At 51.9% G+C, this 18,306-nt stretch overlaps 1 protein-coding gene across 2 annotated transcripts; it reads left to right on the top strand.

Annotated features, from left to right (window-relative positions):
* The first annotated feature begins 107 nt into the window (after positions 1 to 107).
* On the top strand, positions 108 to 18,102 carry GPR4 (G protein-coupled receptor 4). 2 transcript variants are annotated; one of them, XM_029243829.1, is made up of 2 exons: positions 108 to 236; positions 14,967 to 18,102. In XM_029243829.1, exon 2 carries the CDS (start codon positions 15,740 to 15,742, stop codon positions 16,883 to 16,885), a length of 1,146 nt encoding a protein of 381 aa, XP_029099662.1. In that variant the 5' UTR covers positions 108 to 236; positions 14,967 to 15,739; the 3' UTR covers positions 16,886 to 18,102. The 2 variants fall into 2 exon arrangements, with proteins under 2 accessions (XP_029099662.1, XP_029099653.1); XM_029243820.1 differs by lacking the exon at positions 108 to 236 and adding an exon at positions 7,094 to 7,166.
* The last annotated feature ends 204 nt before the right edge of the window (positions 18,103 to 18,306 follow it).

Raw genomic sequence — 18,306 nt, 5'->3', positions numbered from 1 at the left:
GCTCACCTTGGATCATGTGGCCAATCTCCATGGCCTAGGGATTGGAGTCATCTGATCCGCCAGGCCTGGGTCACGTGCTCATCTTTTTGCTTAGGAAGGGGTTAGTGTACCTGGGACTGACAGCGCCACCTAAACCTCGCAGAATGGGTGGGGGAGTTCTCCCAAAGGAAGGGGGATGGGAAAACACTCAAGCAGGAGACGGAAGCTACCAGCAACCTCAGCATATTTATGTCAAGGTGGGTGACACCCTGGAGGGCAGGGTCAATAATGTTTCTGGGAGTTTGAAGACCCCTATTCCCAGTATCTATTGCTTCAGAACAAAGCATTCCAAAACTTAATGGCTTAAAACAACAACCATTTTGTTATCACTCATAGTTTGGTGTTAGGCGTTCACCCATGATGGAAGTTTGGGTTGTGTCCATCGTTTGCTATTGCAAATAAGGCTGTGATAAACATTTATATACAAGTTTCTATTTGGACATATGTTTTCATTTCTCTTGGGTATATACCTAGGAGTAGAATTGCTGAGCCATATGGTAATTCTGTATTTAACTTTTTGAGGAACATGTGTGTGTGTGGTTTTAATTAAACAGTTTTGAAATAATTATAGAGTCAGGGGAAGTTGCCAACATAGTACAGAGAGGTCCTCTATATCCTTCATCCAGTTTCCCCCAATGGTAACATCCTGTATAACTATAGCACAATACCAGACTTGGAAACTGACACTGGTGAATCTACAGACCTTATTCAGATTTCACCATTTTTACATGCCCTCCTGCTTGTATGCCTGCGTGTGTGTGTGTGTGTGTGTGTGTGTGTGTGTGTCTATGCAGTTTTATGACGTGTATAGATTTTTTCCAAGGGGGTTCCAGCAAAGGTTAGAAACTCCCTTTTGTTTCCAAAATATTCCCAAAGTATACCTGCTGTCTGTATATATGTATGTTTGCTCTCTGGTCTTTAGCTAGCTAACAAACCTTAATAAGCTCAATGGGGTCTGCCATCTGGGCTGTTCGTACCTCAGGTATGGGACTGTATTCTAAAGACCTTAAATTAGTGATAGGATACCTCTATTTTCAGTTTTGAAGTATTGTATTAGAGAAAATGCCAGAGAAACAGAACCAGTGGGATGTATATATTATGAGGAATTGGCTCATTCAATTATGGAAACTGACAAGTCCTAAGATCTGCTGGCTGAGTCAGCAAGCTGGAGATCCAGGAGAGGCAGAGGAGCAGTTCTAGTCTGAATGCCGGCAAACTTGAGACACAGAAAGAACCAATGTTTCAGTTTGAATCTAGAAGGTAGGAAAAAGCCAGTGTTCCCGTTCAAAGGCAGTTGAGCAGAAGACAGTCTCTCTTACTCGGGGAAAGGTCAGCCTTTTTTGTTCCATGCATGCCTTCAACTGATTGGGTGAGGCCCACCCACGTTGGGGAGGGCAATCTGCTTTACTCACTTTCCCAATTTAAATGTTCAGCTCATCCAGAGCACCCAGAATGTTTGACCAAATATCTGGGCACTTCATGGCCCAGTCAAGTTGGTGCATAAAATTAATCATTACAGGAATGATCATCAATTAAAACATAATAGGTCAGCGTTCTCAATGGGAGTCTCTAGTAAACCTGCAAGAGGTACAGAAAGTTCCCCAATCAAGGTAAGACAATTGAAGTTTCCTTTCTTCTGTTGGGGCCAGAGAAGTGGCAGGATTCAGAGTGCTGCAGCAGTGAATAGAAGTAGGAGAGAGAGAGGGTAACAACTTCAGAAGAGGTTGGCTGGCTGGCTGAAATCATTGTGTGCTTTTAGTCAGTAGTGATGTGCTGGATGAGGAATCATAAAGTCAAGTGGGGTGCCTAGAACTAGCCCAGCAGAAGCATCAAGTTTTGCAGCCCCCAACTATTGCCTTAGGACAAGGAGGAGAAGTCTGCTCTTGTTAATGACTCTTTACTGCCTGGTATGAAAGCATTTCAGTATTTTAACAAATGATACAGCCCTATCAGTGTGAACCAGCTGAATATTAACTGTGACTGTCCAGAAGGAGTAGGGATTGAATTGTTCTGATTCCTTTATCTTTGGTAGGCAAGATAATTTATGGTGATGCTATCTAATTACCTCTCTCTCTCTTCTCTCTCTCTCTTTCTTTTATGTTTGAAGCGCTGACATTTCCCCACCCCCCACCCCCCACCCCCCGCTATTCTCGAGTTCAGTAGTTCTTACACTTGAAGGAGCAGTAGTAGAATCATCTGTAGGGTTTGTTATAATGAAAATGCACCTCCTCCCAATTCCCCATCCAGGGTTTCTAATTCCATCAATCTGGGTGGGGCCCAAGAATTTGCATTTCCAAAGAGTTCCCAGATGCTCCAAGCACCACACTTTGAGAACCACTGCACTAATAGAACTACAATAAGGTAACAAATCTATAGGATTTCTCTAGACAGAGCAATACATAGAATTTTGTAGAACATTACACACTTGTGTTTCTTTTCCTTGTCTGAACTGTACAGATGATCTCTTGGGATGGAAGGCTCAGAGCCTTGCAGTTTCAGAGTGACAGTTTATCAAGGCCATCAATTCCTAAGGGAAGGAAAAATTACTGCAGGAGAAACCTGCAAATCCCTCTTTGACCAGCAAGGAGGATTGTCCATGTGTCTCCAGGAACAGCTGCCTAAGCTATAACTCTCCAAATGTCAATATCCTTCAGAAGTGACAGCCCCCAGAGCCAAACATGAAATTCTAGGAAGGGGAGGGTGTTCAATCATATGAAAGCTTTTCATCCCCTCCACATTTCTGGCCAGAGATCTCAATTAATATGACCAGAAGTCAATCATTCACTAATCAGTTGCCCACGAGGATGAGGATTTTGGCTTTTAAGACCGTATTCTCAGGGCCTAGCGCAGTGTCTGGCATGCAGTAAATGCTCAACAAACACAAATGTTGATTAATCAATGAATGAATTCATTCAATATACGTAAGAAACATTTTACTCTAGGCCAGAGCCTGAGCTGGGCAGTGCTGGGCAGAGTGGTGACTGAGACAGCTCCAGCCCTGCCCTCAAGGGACTCAGTCCGGTGGGGAAGGCAGACCCATCCTTAGACAATGATGACCATAAGTGGGCAAAGGAAGGCCAAGTGGGTATCAGGGAGGGCTTCCTGGAGGGGACGACAGACCTGCCTATTGAAGGATGAGTAAGGAATGAACCAGGTAAAGTGAGGGGAGTATTCCAAGTGGCAGTTCTGACAGCTCCCTCCTTCCTCCTATTCCCCCAACAAACTGTGACAAGGCCCCCTCTAGGCTCCAGAAGCCCCCTGGACCCCTGTTCCAGCCTTGACCACTCTGAGGTATGACTGTCAGGGACAGATCTGTCTCCCTCTCACTGACTGCCAGCCCTGGGAGAGAAGGGCCAGGGCTGTTGTGGTCACTGCCGTGTCCCCAACACTGCCTAGCCCAGGGCCAGGTACAGAAGTAAGGGCTCAGGGAGTGTTTACTGAATGAATATAAGAGTGGTGTGTGTGGGTATGTGTGTGTGAAACAGTTGAAAGTGTGTTAGATGAAGAGGATCAAAGTTCAAACTCCTCAACCCTAATTTCCCACCCCCAAGAAGTGGCATAAGAGCAGTTAAAGACTAGAGCTCCACTGTTGGGAGTCCAGCATTTCCACTTACCCATCCAGGCCCCATCTGTAAAATGGTGCCTCTGCATATGGTTATTTTGAGGATGAAATGAGTTATTCACATAAAGTGCTTAGAATGGTACTTGGAATGCAGTAAGTGGTCATTAAATGTTAGCTGTCCTTATTTTTCAATCATTTCTGATCCTTCCTTTTTTGTTTTTAAATTTATTTTTGGCTGTGTTGGGTCTTCGTTGCTGCGCATGGGCTTTCTCTAGTTGCAGCCAGCAGGGGCTACTCTTCGTTGCAGTGCACGGGCTTCTCATTGCAGTGACTTCTCTTGTTGCAGAGCACAGGCTCTAGGCATGTGGGCTTCAGTAGTTGTGGCACACGGCTCAGTAGTTGTGGCTCATGGCCTCTAGAGCGCCGGGTCAGTAGTTGTGGTGCACGGGTTTAGTTGCTCCGCGGCATGTGGGATCCTCCCTGACCAGGGCTCGAACGCGTGTCCCCTGCATTGGCAGGCGGATTCTTAACCACTGTGCTACCAGGGAAGTCCCTGATCCTTCCTTTTTAAGCCAACATCCTCTCCTGTCCCCATCTCTTATATCCAGCCACTTGAATCATCAATACTTGCCCTTCCTTGTGACATTTCATGTCTCTGAGCCTCTGCACGTGCTGTTCCCTCCCCACTGGTACACCCTTTCTGAACTTGTCCACCCAGGGAACTCCTATTCAGCCGGCACAGTCCAGCAATCATATCAGCCCTCCAGATCTCCAGGTTTCAGATCTATGAGATCAAAGTCTTCTTTCCTGTCCTCCAGCTTTTGACCCTTCCCTAATGTCCAAGTTCTGGGGAAGTACGTGGTCCAGCGCTAAGCATCCCTTTCATTGGGTCTCTTGGTGCTCTGTCACCCCCTTGTGCCCAGCCTCAGACCTGCATGGAAAAATGTGCCTAGAAAGTTCTGGGAGAACAGTGCTGGTAATTCTCCACTGTGTACCCCAGGGTCACCCTCAGCCTTTCTCCTCCTGCTCTGGGCCCTGGGAGACTGCCCTGTGTGGGCTCCATCCACGGGAGTCCCTTGCCCTCTGCCCTCTGGTTGGCTTCTCCCCGTTACAGGCACTGACAGGGAATCTGAAGGTAAGTAGAGAGGGAGAGGTTGGAGTATTTATTTTCCGGGCCCCTCCCTGCATCCTTGCAGTTCTGGCAGTGGCTGTGTTCCTCTACCTAGAGCTACAGCTCCTATGGTCTCCACTCCAAACTTTAGCTTTCTGCCTGAAGGGCGGTAATGGCTTGGTTCTGGCTCCAGCTGGTTCCCTGGCGTCGCCCCACATTTTGTGGGTTATTTCACCCTGCCAACCCCTCTAAACCTTCCCTTCATAAATGTTCTCACTTAAATTCTTTTTTTTGTTTTTGACCGCACCACGCACGTGGCTTGTGGGGATCTTAGTTCCCTGACCAGGGACTGAACCTGGGCCCTCGGCAGTGAAAGCGCTGAGTCCTAACCACTGGACCGCCAGGGAATTTCCCCCCACTTAAACTCTTTGAATGGCTACCTGTTTCCTGCCAGGACCCTAATTGAATCACATAAACTTAGGGTGAGCCCAGGAGAGAAGGGGACCCTCGCCCACCAGTGCACTCCAGAATTTCTCTATAGGATGAGCTTGGGATGGCCAAGGGGCTGACAGGAGGGCTTGTCTTGAAGCTGATAAGATTTATATTGGGTTATTTGTGGGGAGGGGGCTAAAACCTTCGTGACACTTCCATTGGAGTGTCTCTGTCTGTCCCCTTGAAGGAGGGTGGAAGGAAAAAACTTTTATTCCTGTGTGTATTGCAGGTCACTTGGGTCCTTGGTTAACTCTCTCACTTTCTTTTTCCCTCAAGGGCCCTGAGAGGAAGGTAGTAATATGGTTCAGAGAGGTGAAGTCATTTGTCCAAGGCCACATGGTGAATGATTATAATAGCTACCTTAAACAAAACAGAAGTGTTTCATTACGTTTCTGTGAAGCTCTGGAACAGGCAACACTAATTTCCAGTTAAAAAAAAAAAAAGGAAAAGAAAAACAGAAAGGCATGGAGTTGCCTCTGGGGGTGAAGTAGGGTGTGAGTATGCCCTGGAAAGGGGCAAAAAAACAATGTTCTCAGGTGATGGAAATGTTTATGTCTTAATTTGGGTGCTTAGTCACATGGGCGTATCTGTTTATCACAACTCGTTGTACTGCTCTCTTAAGGTCCAAGCATTTTAATTTTTATTTTCAAAATAAATAAAAAAGAATTTGCAAGCCCATCTCTGAGTGCTACATCCCAGGTCGGTCCAAAGTGCTTTGCCCAAGAATGAATTCTCACGACCAATTTATGAAGGACGTGATGATAATAATCAGCAAATATTTTTGAAGCACTTACCATTCGTGTATTTACTCTCTGAAAATAACGTGTATGGAACGCCTCTCTTGTAGTAAACTAACCAAACACAAAAATGACACTCCTCCTAGTGGGGAGGCAGATAATTAGAAAAAAAAAAAAAAGTGGGTCTTCCCTGGTGGCGCAGTGGTTGAGTGTCCGCCTGCGGATGCAGGGGACACGGGTTAGTGCCCCGGTCCGGGAGGATCCCACGTGCTGCGGAGCGGCTGGGCCCGTGAGCCATGGCCGCTGAGCCTGCGCGTCCGGAGCCTGCGCGTCCGGAGCCTGTGCTCCGCAACGGGAGAGGCCACAACAGTGAGAGGCCCGCGTACCGCAAAAAAAAAAAGTGAAATACATAGAATGTTGGATGGTGACAAGTTCTATGGGGAAAAGCAAATAAAGCAGGAGGTAGGGGATCATGGCGATGGCGGGGGCGGGGGCGGGTGGGTGGGTCATGTTTTATAGACTTGATGGTATGACATCCCCATGACAAAGGGACTGTGAGAGACCACGTTATCAGAAGAGCAAACTGAGGCACAGAGAGGTCACCAGCCTAAGTCTCGCCAAGAGGCAGGGCTGGAGCTGGAAACCCCAGGATTCCTTCCAGGGCTGGCGCTGACCATGGGCATGGGGAACTAACAGACCCCTCGTTCTCTCCCTTGGGGAAGGGGGCATGCAATGATCAGAAAGTTAATGACTTGGGACTGGGGTCTCCGAAAGGAGGAAATGGTTCAGCTCAATGAGGGACCCCCCCTTCCCCCTCCCCACCCCCAGCTGAGGGCTTGATCTAGGAGCGCGGGACTGGAGGCACGGTAACCAAAGGGGTTAATGAGGTGGGGGTCTCCAGGATGGGGATGTTGAAGGACTGGGGGGTATTCCAGCGGCAGGTGAGATTTCCCCAGGGCTGGAAGACACAGCCCTCTCTCCATCTCTCCATCTCACAGCCCTCTCTCCATCTCTTTAGCGGGGTGAAGGCTCAAAGGAGTTAAGGGGGAGCGACAAAGGAGGGGTTAATGGGGGCGGGCCCGGCCGGGCCGGGGCGGGGCCTCGGCTGGCGGCTCTGGCCCGGGGGCCAGTAGAAGTCGCCGCCGGGTTCCTGTGCCGCCTTGGAGCCCGGCTCTCCCAGCCGCGGAGAGAGACGCCACCTGCCCCGTCCAGCCGTCACGCGCAGGTAGCCGCCTGTCCCTACCCTGCCCGCGCCGGTCCTGCGGCCGCCGGGGACTGCTCGTCCCCGCGTCCGTCCGCTGCCTCAGTCTCCCGCGCCGTCTCCGTCCCCGCCCCTCTCTGGGGCTGGCTCTTCCCGGCGTCTGACTTTGTCCCTGGGTGTGTCTCCATCTCTCCGTCTGTCTCTGATGTCTCTCTGGATCTGCGGTCCCTCTCCCTCTGGGTGTGTCTCTCCTTCTCCATCTCCGGATGTCTCTGTCGATTTCTTTATCTCTGCCTCTCCGTCGCTCTCCCACTCTGCCTCCATCCCTGTGTCTTGGTGAACTCTCAGTCTCTGTGGATCTCTCTGCTTCCATCTCCCCGTCTCTGGGCATCTCTTTGCCCTTTCCCTTCCTGTCGCTGTCTCTCTGTATCTTAGACCCGGTTCTGGCAACTTCACCCCGTCATCATCTCATTCCAAATCCTCGCAAATTCCAACTTTCACCTGGGCTGAGGAGCTGCTTGGGAGTGGGGTAGGGGGCAGTAGGGTAGCCACCTGGGGCAGGTGGACTCTGAGTGCCCCTGTGACCCCGCCTCCCCCTTAACAGTCACCCCACTGCTCTGGAGGTCGCACCCACCCCACCCTCCAATTTCAGGAATTCCTGGCTGGGGGGTAAACTTCCTCCCCCACTTCCTCCCTTCCAGGATTTGGCTGGGTCACGCGTTAACTCCTTCCTGCCTTGGCTTCATCCCCCCCTCCTTGAGCTGGACACCCCCCACCTCCAAGCACGCTGAAGGACAGCTCTGGAATTTCGGTTGTGGGACGTGTGTTGTGTACTCAGGCGGGACATGCGCTGGGGGAGTTTCTTGCGGGCACAGATGGAGTTGATGGGGGCCACATCCCCACCGCCCCCCACCAGGGCCCATCAGCAGCCCCACTCTTTCTGAACTCACCAAGGGCCCCTCACAACTCTGTCTCTGTGGTTGAGCTTGACTTCAGGTTTGGGGTGAGGTTGGGGAGGTTGTCCTTTCTGGTGGTGGGGCATCCAGTAGTAGAAAATGAGAGAGGCTGATGGGGGAGGGGCTCCAGAACTCTGGGAATCATAGAATCAAGAAGTCTTGCATGTGAAGTCTTTGAATGAAAGGACCCAAGTAAGTGAGAATGATCAGAGAGGGGGACCAGGAATGCTCAAACCTTCAAATTAAAGGTCCTTAGGGTATTTGAATCCTTCAATCCAAAAAGCTTGGTGTTGGAATCTTGGCAGTTTTCAGTGTTCGCACACAGCCGAGAGCTTGAAAGTGCTTGCAGAGCCAGCTAGACCAAGCCCCCTATTTTACAGATGGGGAAACTGAGGCCCAAGAGTAGAAGTCCCCACAGTGAGTCAGTTTCAGGCTAAGGTTGGGACTCCAGTTCCACTGAAGCCCCAATCCAAAGATCTGGCTTCTTTCGCTGCCACTAAGTCGGATTCCTGTGGGGCAGAAGGTCTTCATAGGCAGGAGGGAAGAATGCCAAGGTAAGTGTGAATGGCTGGAACCCAGGAGGGAGCCTTTTAGAGGCAGAGGAGAGAAAATATTTCTAAAACCATGGTGTTGGAGAAGGAGAGGGGACAAGAGTTGGTTTGGGTGGAAGGGGTGGAGTTTCAGAGAAGGAGGGAAGTGAGGGGAAGGGGAGGGGGGTAGTGCAGAGATTAACTCCCGCCTGAATCTGTCTCCTGACCCTCCCCATGAAGCCCACTGCTCCCACAGGACAGGGCCTATAATTTGGTTTGTGTCTAGACAAATAATAACTCAGCTGGTGTGAGCGAGCAGGGAGGGACGTGGCAAGGCTCCCTGGGAGGCAGCCTGGGCTCCGAATGTCCCCCCCAGGGGGATGAGAATTTAGGGACCAGGTGAATGTGGTGACTGCCCTCCCCCATTGAATCCTTAGTATCTTAGAATTCTGCATAATCTTAGAACTTTAGGCTGCTAGAATGTTAAAAAAAAATGGATTAGATAGGGAGGAAAAAGGAAGTGAGGTTTACAGTATGTAGAGTATGTTCCCATTTCTGTAAAAAAGAAAAGGGAAATACATATTAGTGTTTGTTCGGCAAAGATAGTAATCACTGAGAACTAATAATAGATTCTGAAAGTTATAGAATGTTAAAAAAAATCATAGAGCGTTCTAACAATAGAACTTGAGAATCTTGGAATGTGAGACGCTGGGATACTGGAAACTTAGAAGGAGAAGGGCATGGAAAGCCACCATGATAATAATAATAGAATGGAAGAAAGGTAAAGCTCTAGAATGTTATAATAATAGAACAGTAAACCAGGAACTGGACTAACAATAGAACCTGAGGATTTGAGAACCTTGCATTCTAGAACATGAGAGGAGTAGAGTCAAGGACTCTGGTGTCCCTTTTGGATGGTGTGGGGGTGTGTAGATGGACGGGGACCCCTTCGGTAGAACTGGGGAAACTGAGGCCCAGCGGAGCTGTCACGGTGGCCGGACTGTCCCCCAGTTTCCGCCGGCCAGCCGCCAGGACACCAGGTGGGGAGCGAGGCTTGGTGATCACATTTCGTCCCCTAATGAGCAGACCGGAGCTGGCTGGTCCCCCGGGGCTGTCAGGGGAGCAGGAACCCTCAGAGGAGGGAAGTGGGGGTTGAGAGAGGCGACCTGGAGGCTTCTAGGACAAGACTGGTGAGTGAGGGGCTGTGGGGCTCTATTACCTCTCCATCTTGTCCTTTCACCGCCCCCCGCCCGCAGTCCTTCAGCCTTGCTGGACTTAGAGGTGGCTGCCAGGGCCCAGGGACTTATCTGGCTTGAGCAGCTGAGGAGCAAAGTGGGGGCAGTGGTCTGACAGTCCTTCCTGTCTCCCCACTATCGCTCCACATTCTCAGCTTATCTCTCTTCCCTGCCCCTCTGGGAGGGGCCCGCAGGGACCACGAGGGAGGCCTGTGGCACTGGGGAGCTTCTTGTGGGCACTGTGAGATTTGGGAATTGACCTCCCAGACACAAAGCCTGAGTAAGGGAGGCAACTTAGATCCCAGCCCAACAGGGTCTTGGCTCCAGGGGGCTGGGCAAGGGAGTCAGGTGATGGAGGGGCACCCAAGACGTTGAGGTCATTTGCTTTCTTGTGGTGAGAGTCCGTGGATCTTGCAGCAGATTCTTTTTTTTTTTTTTTAATATTTATTTATTTGGTTGCGTGGGGTGTTAGTTGCAGCAGGCGGGCTCCTTAGTTGCGGCTTGCTGGCTCCTTAGTTGCGGCATGTGGGCTCCTTAGTTGCGGCATGCAAACTCTTAGTTGCGGCATGCATGTGGGATCTAGTTCCCCGACCAGGGATCGAACCTGGGCCCCCTGTGTTGGGAACGCAGAGTCTTATCCGCTGCGCCACCAGGGAAGTCCCTCAGCAGATTCTTAACGGGGGCTGAGAACCCCGGAAAGACTTGAGAAGAATTACGGGAATGCAGGGGGTGAAGAGAGAAAACATTCAGGTAAGGGGAAGCTTTTTAGTTAAGAATGACAGATCTATGCAGTCTTGACACACCATGTGACTTAAGACAACTGCTTTGTGGCTCTAGGCCTCAGTTTCCCCATCTGTATCAGGCAAGGGTCAGAAATAGCCTCGTGCCCCTATATGTTGTGGCATATAGGCCTGTTGCACCGTGGAGTTCTAAGAGTCTGCCATTCCGCGCTGTCTTTCGGGGGTTTGGTGGTGGGCAGATCTCAGGTGGGGGAGAAGAGAGGGTTGAATGCCCCTCCCCCATGCCCAGCATCCCCCAAGAAACAGATGGGTTGAGGAGGAGGGATGGGAGGAGGGAGGGCTAGGCGGCCAACTGGTTCCCCCTCGAGGAAATTAGCAATGGGAAGTGTATTTCCTTTGGCTGCAGGAAATCAGTCTCATGCCTGTGTACCCACCCCAGCCTCAGCTGAACCCAGGGGTTCTTGAGAGGGTGGGGCAAAGGGAACTCCCAGCTCTCAGTGCCTCCTCCCATTATGAACTGGTTCATTCTTGTGTCAGCTCCCCAGGGCCTGTGGAATAGTAATAATTGTTCAAATACTGCACAATTTATAGATGATATCACCTCTACCAAGGATTTTCTTTTTTTAAATTAATTTTGTTTTTTATTGAAGGATAGTTGATGTACAGTATTGTGCCCATCTCTGCTGTACAGCAAACTGACTCAGTTATACACATACAGACATTCTTTTCTTTAAATATTGTTTTCCATTATGGTTTATCACAGGATATTGAATGTATCCATAGTTCCCTGTGAATAAATTCGGAGATGTTTCATCCTCTTCAGTTTTCTGGAAGAGTTTATATAGAATTGATATTTTCTTTTTTTCTTCTTTTTTTTTTTTTTTGGCCGAACCACGCAGCATGCAGGATCCTAGGCACAGGGTCAAACCTGGGCCCCCTGCAGTGGAAGCGCGAAGTCTTAAGCACTGGACCGCCAGGGAAGTCCCAAGGATTTTCATATCTGGGATGTGACTAGTATAAAAGTTGTGCCCACCCCCCCCCCCTTTCTATAGAAGGGGAAACTGAGCCTCCTGAAGAAGTAATTCCCTCAGTGTTACAGGAGGGAGGAGAGACTCAGGGCAGACAGAGGGGAGAGAGGTGTGTGGGTTTTTGTTTTGTTTTGTTTTGTTTTTTAATATAAATTTATTTACTTATTTAGTTTTGGCCGCGTTGGGTCTTCGTTGCTGCGCGTGGGCTTTCTCTAGTTGCGTTGAGCGGGGGCTGCTCTTTGTTGCGGAGCACGAGCTCTAGGCGCGCGGGCTTCAGTAGTTGTGGCTCGCGGGCTCTAGAGCTCAGGCTCAGTAGTTGTGGCGCACGGGCTTAGTTGCTCCGCGGCATGTGGGATCTTCCCGGACCAAGGCTCGAACCCACGTCCTCCACATTGGCAGGCGGATTCTTAACCACTGCGCCACCAGGGAAGCCCGAGAGAGGTGTTTTGAGTGATTTGCTCTGGGCGGGTGGTTTCAGTTCAAAGGTAGGGACCGGATTGCACTGTTCCAGCCAGGAGCAAGCCACCTCTGTCCCATCTCCACAGGATCCAGGAGTCTCTGTGAGTCTGAGGTGAGGGCAGCTCTTCCGTCATGGAGGACCCGACAGCGGGGAGGACTTACTAAGTGGGACTCAGCCCTGATCTTTCAAAGTCAATGGTGCAGCAGATAGATCCTACCCTTTTCACTTTTTCCCTCCACGCCTCTTTCTCTGGGTCCCTGCAGGGGCTCGCTTGAGCTTGAAGTCGGGGGTGGTGCCGCCTCAAGGTGAGCAGGAGCCTGTGTTGGAGGAGGGGCTGACCAATGCCTGTGCCCTCAGTCCAAAGACATTTCTTGAGTGCCTACTCTATGCCGGGCCTGTCCTGGGCGCTGGCGATACAGCAGTCAACACAAGGTCCCTGCCCTCCTGGAATGTCCGTTCTAGACAGACAGACAGACACAAACAAGATGCAAAGTGATGTGAGGAGAGAGCCCTGGGAATGGGTGGTCAGGACTCTGGGTACAGAGGGCTTCCCTGAGGAAGTGAAGGAGGTGAGGGAGCTAGTCGTAAGTAAGTCTGAAGGAAGAACAAAGGTTTTGTTTTGTTTTGTTTTGGCTGCGTTGGGTCTTCGTTGCTACGCGTGGGCTTTCTCTCCTCGCGGTGCACGGGCTTCTCATCGCGGTGGCTTCTCTTGTGGTGGAGCACGGGCTCTAGGCACGTGGGCTTCAGTAGTTGTGGCACGCCGGCTCAGTAGTTGTGGCACGCCGGCTCAGTAGTTGTGGCACACGGGCTTAGTTGCTCTGCGGCATGTGGGATCCTCTCGAACCAGGGCTCGAACCCGTGTCCCCTGCATTGGCAGGCGGTTTCCTAACCACTGCGGCACCAGGGAAGCCCAGAACAAAGGTTTTGACGCTGGAAAGAAGGTCGAGCCTTGAGGCTGCTGAGGTGGGGGAGGGGAGGTGGGCAAGAAAGTCAGCTAGGTTGCCCAGGCTGGTCAGGCAATGCCTCGTCACCTGGGGTGAGGATTTGGGATTTCACCCCAAGTCCACTGGGAAGCTATTGGAGAGTTTCAAGCAGAGAAGTAACAAGAGCTGATTTACATGTTAGAGAGATCTTTCTGGCTGCCACGTGGGAAGTGAGTTGAGGGAAGTCAGAGGGGCCAGGAAAGCCGTGAGCAGGCTACTGCAAAGTCCAAGCCAGTGGTGATGGCTGAGCAGAGCGGGCAGAAGCAGGGGTTTTAGGGACATACATGGATTCAGGATTTAGTGTGGAGGTAGGGAGAGCCAAGTGGCCTTTCCCATGAGAAGATGCTCAGGTATCTGGGAGGTTCCCATGTACCTGCTGTGTACCTTTGGGCTCATTCCTTCCCCTCTCTGGGCCTTGGTTTCCTCATCTGTCCAATCGACTCAACCAGTGGTTTTCAAAGTGTGTCCTAGGGATGCTTCAGAGGTGGCCTTCTTCCCACCACCTCATTTTTTTCTAGAGCACAGAGCAGCTTCCTCTGTCACGGTCTTAGATGGGGTTTCCAGCTGAGATGTCTCTCTCTTTTTTTTTTTTAAGTGGTTTCACAGCCTAAAAACTAAACTGATGCAAACCCTTGGATGGAGTGGCTTCTGAAGGTGCCTCTAATTCAGGACTTCGCTCCCCACCTCTCTGGGGGTTGACAGTGGTCCGGGGCTTGGTCCAAGATTGTCCTTTGCCCTGTCCTTAAAGGTCTCCGCAGGACCAGGAGAGTGGGGCCCAAGACTCTCACTCGGGAAATTCGGAGGGGAGTGGGGAGAGACAATGAAGGGGGCAGTCTCTGAGGGAGGGGACTGCTGGCACTGCCCCCAGGGCTCCCCCTTGCTCCCGACCTCAACCGAGTCCAGCATCTCCTCCTCTCAGCCCTTCCCCGCCCCGCCCCCACCCAGCCCCCTGCAGCTATGCTTCCCTGGGCTGTCAGCCCAGGGCCCTCTTCTGTCCAGTTATTCTTGGGTGAAAACTGAAGTGCAGGCTGGAGAAAGCCGAGATTTCCCCTCTCCCGCTCTCAGGACCTTGGACAGGTCTCTGAACCTCTCTGTGCCTCAGTTTGTCTAACAGGGGGAATAACCCTATTCCTCATAGGATTCTTGAAATTTTAAAATTCATACCCATAAAAGTGCTTAAGACAGGGTCTGCTATGTAGTAGGACTTAATAAACTTTAGCTGTTATTATCACCACCGTCATCATTATAGTCAAAAATGGGGTGCCCTGGGTTAGGAGCAGGAGGGCTGGTTCTAGCCCGGTTCTGTCACTGCCTTGCTGTGCATCCTTGAGGGGAGTGACGCAGCCTCTCTGGGCCCAGTCTCCCTGTCTATAACATGAGAGTTGAGACTAGTTCTCCATTTCCCACAGCATGATATGATACTTGTGCAAGTTTTACATGGTTTCTGGAAGAAAGTTTTAAAATCTGAGTTGGATCTTTATTTTTATTTTTTTGCGGTACGCGGGCCTCTCACTGCTGTGGCCTCTCCCGTTGCGGAGCACAGGCTCTGGACGCGCAGGCTCAGAGGCCATGGCTCACGGGCCCAGCCGCTCCGCGGCACGTGGGATCTTCCCGGACCGGGGCACGAACCCGTGTCCCCTACACCGGCAGGCGGACTCTCAACCACTGCGCCACCAGGGAAGCCCCTGGATCTTTATTTTAACATCTGTTAGGGAAAAAATATACCTGGCATCTCAAATCTGTGTTTTCAGAGATCCGTTGCTTAGAGTGGGGCTCAATTAGGCATCGTTAGGGTCCCCACCCTCTGCAGCCCACTGGAGTCAGGGCAAAAGGGGTGTGGGGAGAAGGGGGTGGTCTATGACTCCTCTCACTGCAGTCTTCTCTCCCCACAGGTGCTGCAAAATCGGCTTTGAACTGTGAGGCGGGGCCACCTCATGTCAACTGCTCAGCTCCCACCAGGACCAAGCTGGAGCCCCGTCCTTGTCCCCTTTATATTCCCTGTATTAGTAACCCTGCTCTGATCTAGCCCTTACTCACCTCCTTCCTGTTTCTTAAAAACCCTTCCCACATTCCCCAGACCGAGCCCTTCCTCTCTTTCATCCCTCACAAGACACCTCCTTTTCCGTAATCTTCTCCTCACTGTTTACCTTACTTATTTCCTTATTTCTTACTGGGGTCCTAGGAAATGCTAGCACCCCCATCCATCTTGCCTGGTCTTTTCAACACTCCCTAACTGTAGACTATCCTATCTCAACACTATCCCATACATTTCCACCCCACCGTTACTTCAGCATGGCCACGCTTACTTTCTACATCCTCCGCAAATCTCTCTCTCGCACCACTGCCCACTGATGCCTTCAGCTCCTCTATAAACAGCCCCCTCAGTCAATTTTGTGTGACCCCAATACTCCTCCACTTATGCTCTGATTGGGTTCATAAAACCTCCTTGACAAAGACCTTTGTGAATCCTGCCATCCCCCAGACCTCCCTCTTGTCGTAATTCTATCCCTCCTCCAACTTTTCCCTCTCAAGCTCTATCCTTCCCTGCCCAGCCTGGCCCACGGTTCGTGGTCAGCCTCATCTCTTCACTGTGGACTGCCTCCCACCATGTTCCCCTGAGCCTCCGAGGAGGGGGCTCAGGGGGCCTGATGGCCTCCCGCCACCCATGGCCCCACAGCCCCCGTGGGCCAGGGGAAGCATCTCGAAAGCCTCAGTGCCGAGGATGGGCAACCGCACGTGGGAGGGCTGCCACGTGGACTCCCTCGTGGACCACCTCTTCCCGCCCTCCCTCTACATCTTTGTCATCGGCGTGGGACTGCCCACCAACTGTCTGGCCCTGTGGGCCGCCTACCGCCAGGTGCGGCAACACAACGAGCTGGGTGTGTACTTGATGAACCTCAGCATCGCTGACCTGCTGTACATCTGCACGCTGCCGCTGTGGGTGGACTACTTCCTGCACCACGACAACTGGATCCACGGCCCCAGCTCCTGCAAGCTCTTCGGGTTCATCTTTTATACCAACATCTACATCAGCATCGCCTTCCTCTGCTGCATCTCCGTGGACCGCTACCTGGCTGTGGCTCACCCACTGCGGTTCACCCGCCTGCGGCGCGTCAAGACGGCCGTGGCCGTGAGCTCCGTGGTCTGGGCCACGGAGCTGGGAGCCAACTCAGCGCCCCTGTTCCACGATGAGCTCTTCCGCGACCGTTACAACCACACCTTCTGCTTCGAGAAGTTCCCCATGGAAAGCTGGGTGGCCTGGATGAACCTCTACCGGGTCTTCGTGGGCTTCCTGTTCCCGTGGGCCCTCATGCTGCTCTCCTACCGTGGCATCCTGCGGGCTGTGCGGGGCAGCGTGTCCACCGAGCGCCAGGAGAAGGCCAAGATCAAGAGGCTGGCCCTCAGCCTCATTGCCATCGTGCTGGTCTGCTTTGCGCCCTACCATGTGCTCCTGCTCTCCCGCAGCGCTGTCTACCTGCGCCACCCCTGGGACTGTGGCTTCGAGGAACGTGTGTTCTCGGCGTACCACAGCTCACTGGCCTTCACCAGCCTCAACTGTGTGGCTGACCCCATCCTCTACTGCCTCGTCAACGAGGGTGCCCGCAGTCACGTGGCCAAGGCCCTGCACAACCTGCTCCGCTTTCTGGCCAGTAACAAACCCCAGGAGATGGCCAACGTCTCGCTCACCCTGGAGACCCCACTCACTTCCAAGAGGAACAGCGTGGCCAAGGCCATGGCAGCCAGCTGGGTGGCTGCTCAGCCCTCCCAGAGGGACCAGGTGCAGCTGAAGGTGCTGCTGCCGGCACAGTGAACCCTGTGTCTGCAGAGCCCCCACTCCTCCATACTAACCCCACCCTCCCTTCCCTCCTGGTCCGGTGTATGCAAATTGTATGTAAATGAGGCTATGCTAATTTCCATACGCATGTAAGAAAATAGGAAAATAGTGACGTTGATGTGTCACTGGTCATCCATCGTCCTCCACCATGACCCCCTAACAATTCAGTAGAACTGTGCCTAGCCCTGCGCTGGGTGGTGCTAGTGACCCAGCGGTGACAAATGACAGCGCTGGCCCTGCCCTCATGGCTCCCACTCCACTGGGGGAGACAGATCTGTCCCTGGATAGTGATGACCCAGAGTGGGCAGGGCTCAGATGGGGAGCCCAGGGGCCGGGGGAACCCAAGAAGGCATCAGACCCGGTCTGGGGGTCAGAAAGTGCCTCCTAGAGGAGGGGACCAGTAGATTAACTTTCCGGAAGGTAAAGACAAAAAAGTTAGGATTACTTTCAACAAGGGGGTAAAAGTCTGTGACTCACGGGGAAGGTGGAAGAAGAAACTCACCGAGTGCTGAGTGGTCACTTTTGCCTTTGGGAAGCCCCCGGTCATATAGGGGAGAGAGAGAGCAGGACAGAGCGTTTCAGAGTTTCAAGATAAACAGCATTCTCCAGGTCAGGACTGAGGAGGAGGGAGCAGAATCAAATGAAGGGCGATCAGCAAACGGGCTGGTGGAGCAGGGAGCAGGGCAGGCTTGGGAAGGGGGCTGGGGACAAGAGAAGACTATTTATTCATTCATTCAAGGGAGATTTGTTTATACCTACTCTCTGCCCAGCCCTGTGCTGGCCGGCAGCTGGGGACAAAACGGTGACCAAGACAGCCCAGGCCCCGCCCTCACGGAGCTCACAGTAAATGAATAAAGATAAACATAACATTTGGAATCGATAAGGGTAATGGGGAAAAATAAAGCTGACTGAGGGGACAGACAGTGATGTGGAGTCTGATCTAGATAAGGAGGTCGGGGAGGGCTCACGGAGAAGGGGGCATTTGAGAAACGACCTGAAGGAGGAAAGGAGTCAGATGGAAGAGTGCTGCAGGCCGAGGGAACAGCAAGCACAAAACATGGAGTAAGAGACTGCCTGCATTTGAGGGCCAGCAAGCACACACAGCGGTGTGGCGGGAACCGGGGACGGGAGGATGTGAGGAATGGAATTGAGACAGGCCAGGGACAGGGTCCCATATTATAGAGCTTTGTGAATCCACGTGAGGACTTTGCCTTTTATTCCAAGAGAAATGGGAGCTACAGAGGGGCTCTTAGCAGAGAAGGATTGGGATTTGGCTTAAATGTTAACAGGATTCCCTGGCTGCTGAGCGGGGAACAGAATATGGGAAGTAAGGGCAGAAGCCAGGAGCCCAGGCAGGAGATGCTGATGGCTGGACTGGGGTCGGGGGTGGGTGGTGG

Source organism: Monodon monoceros, unplaced genomic scaffold (genome assembly GCF_005190385.1).
Source record: "Monodon monoceros isolate NGI ecotype Baffin Bay Population unplaced genomic scaffold, NGI_Narwhal_1 Super_Scaffold_10, whole genome shotgun sequence".
Lineage (NCBI taxonomy): Eukaryota > Metazoa > Chordata > Mammalia > Artiodactyla > Monodontidae > Monodon > Monodon monoceros.
This window is presented reverse-complemented; position numbering and strand designations above follow the sequence as displayed.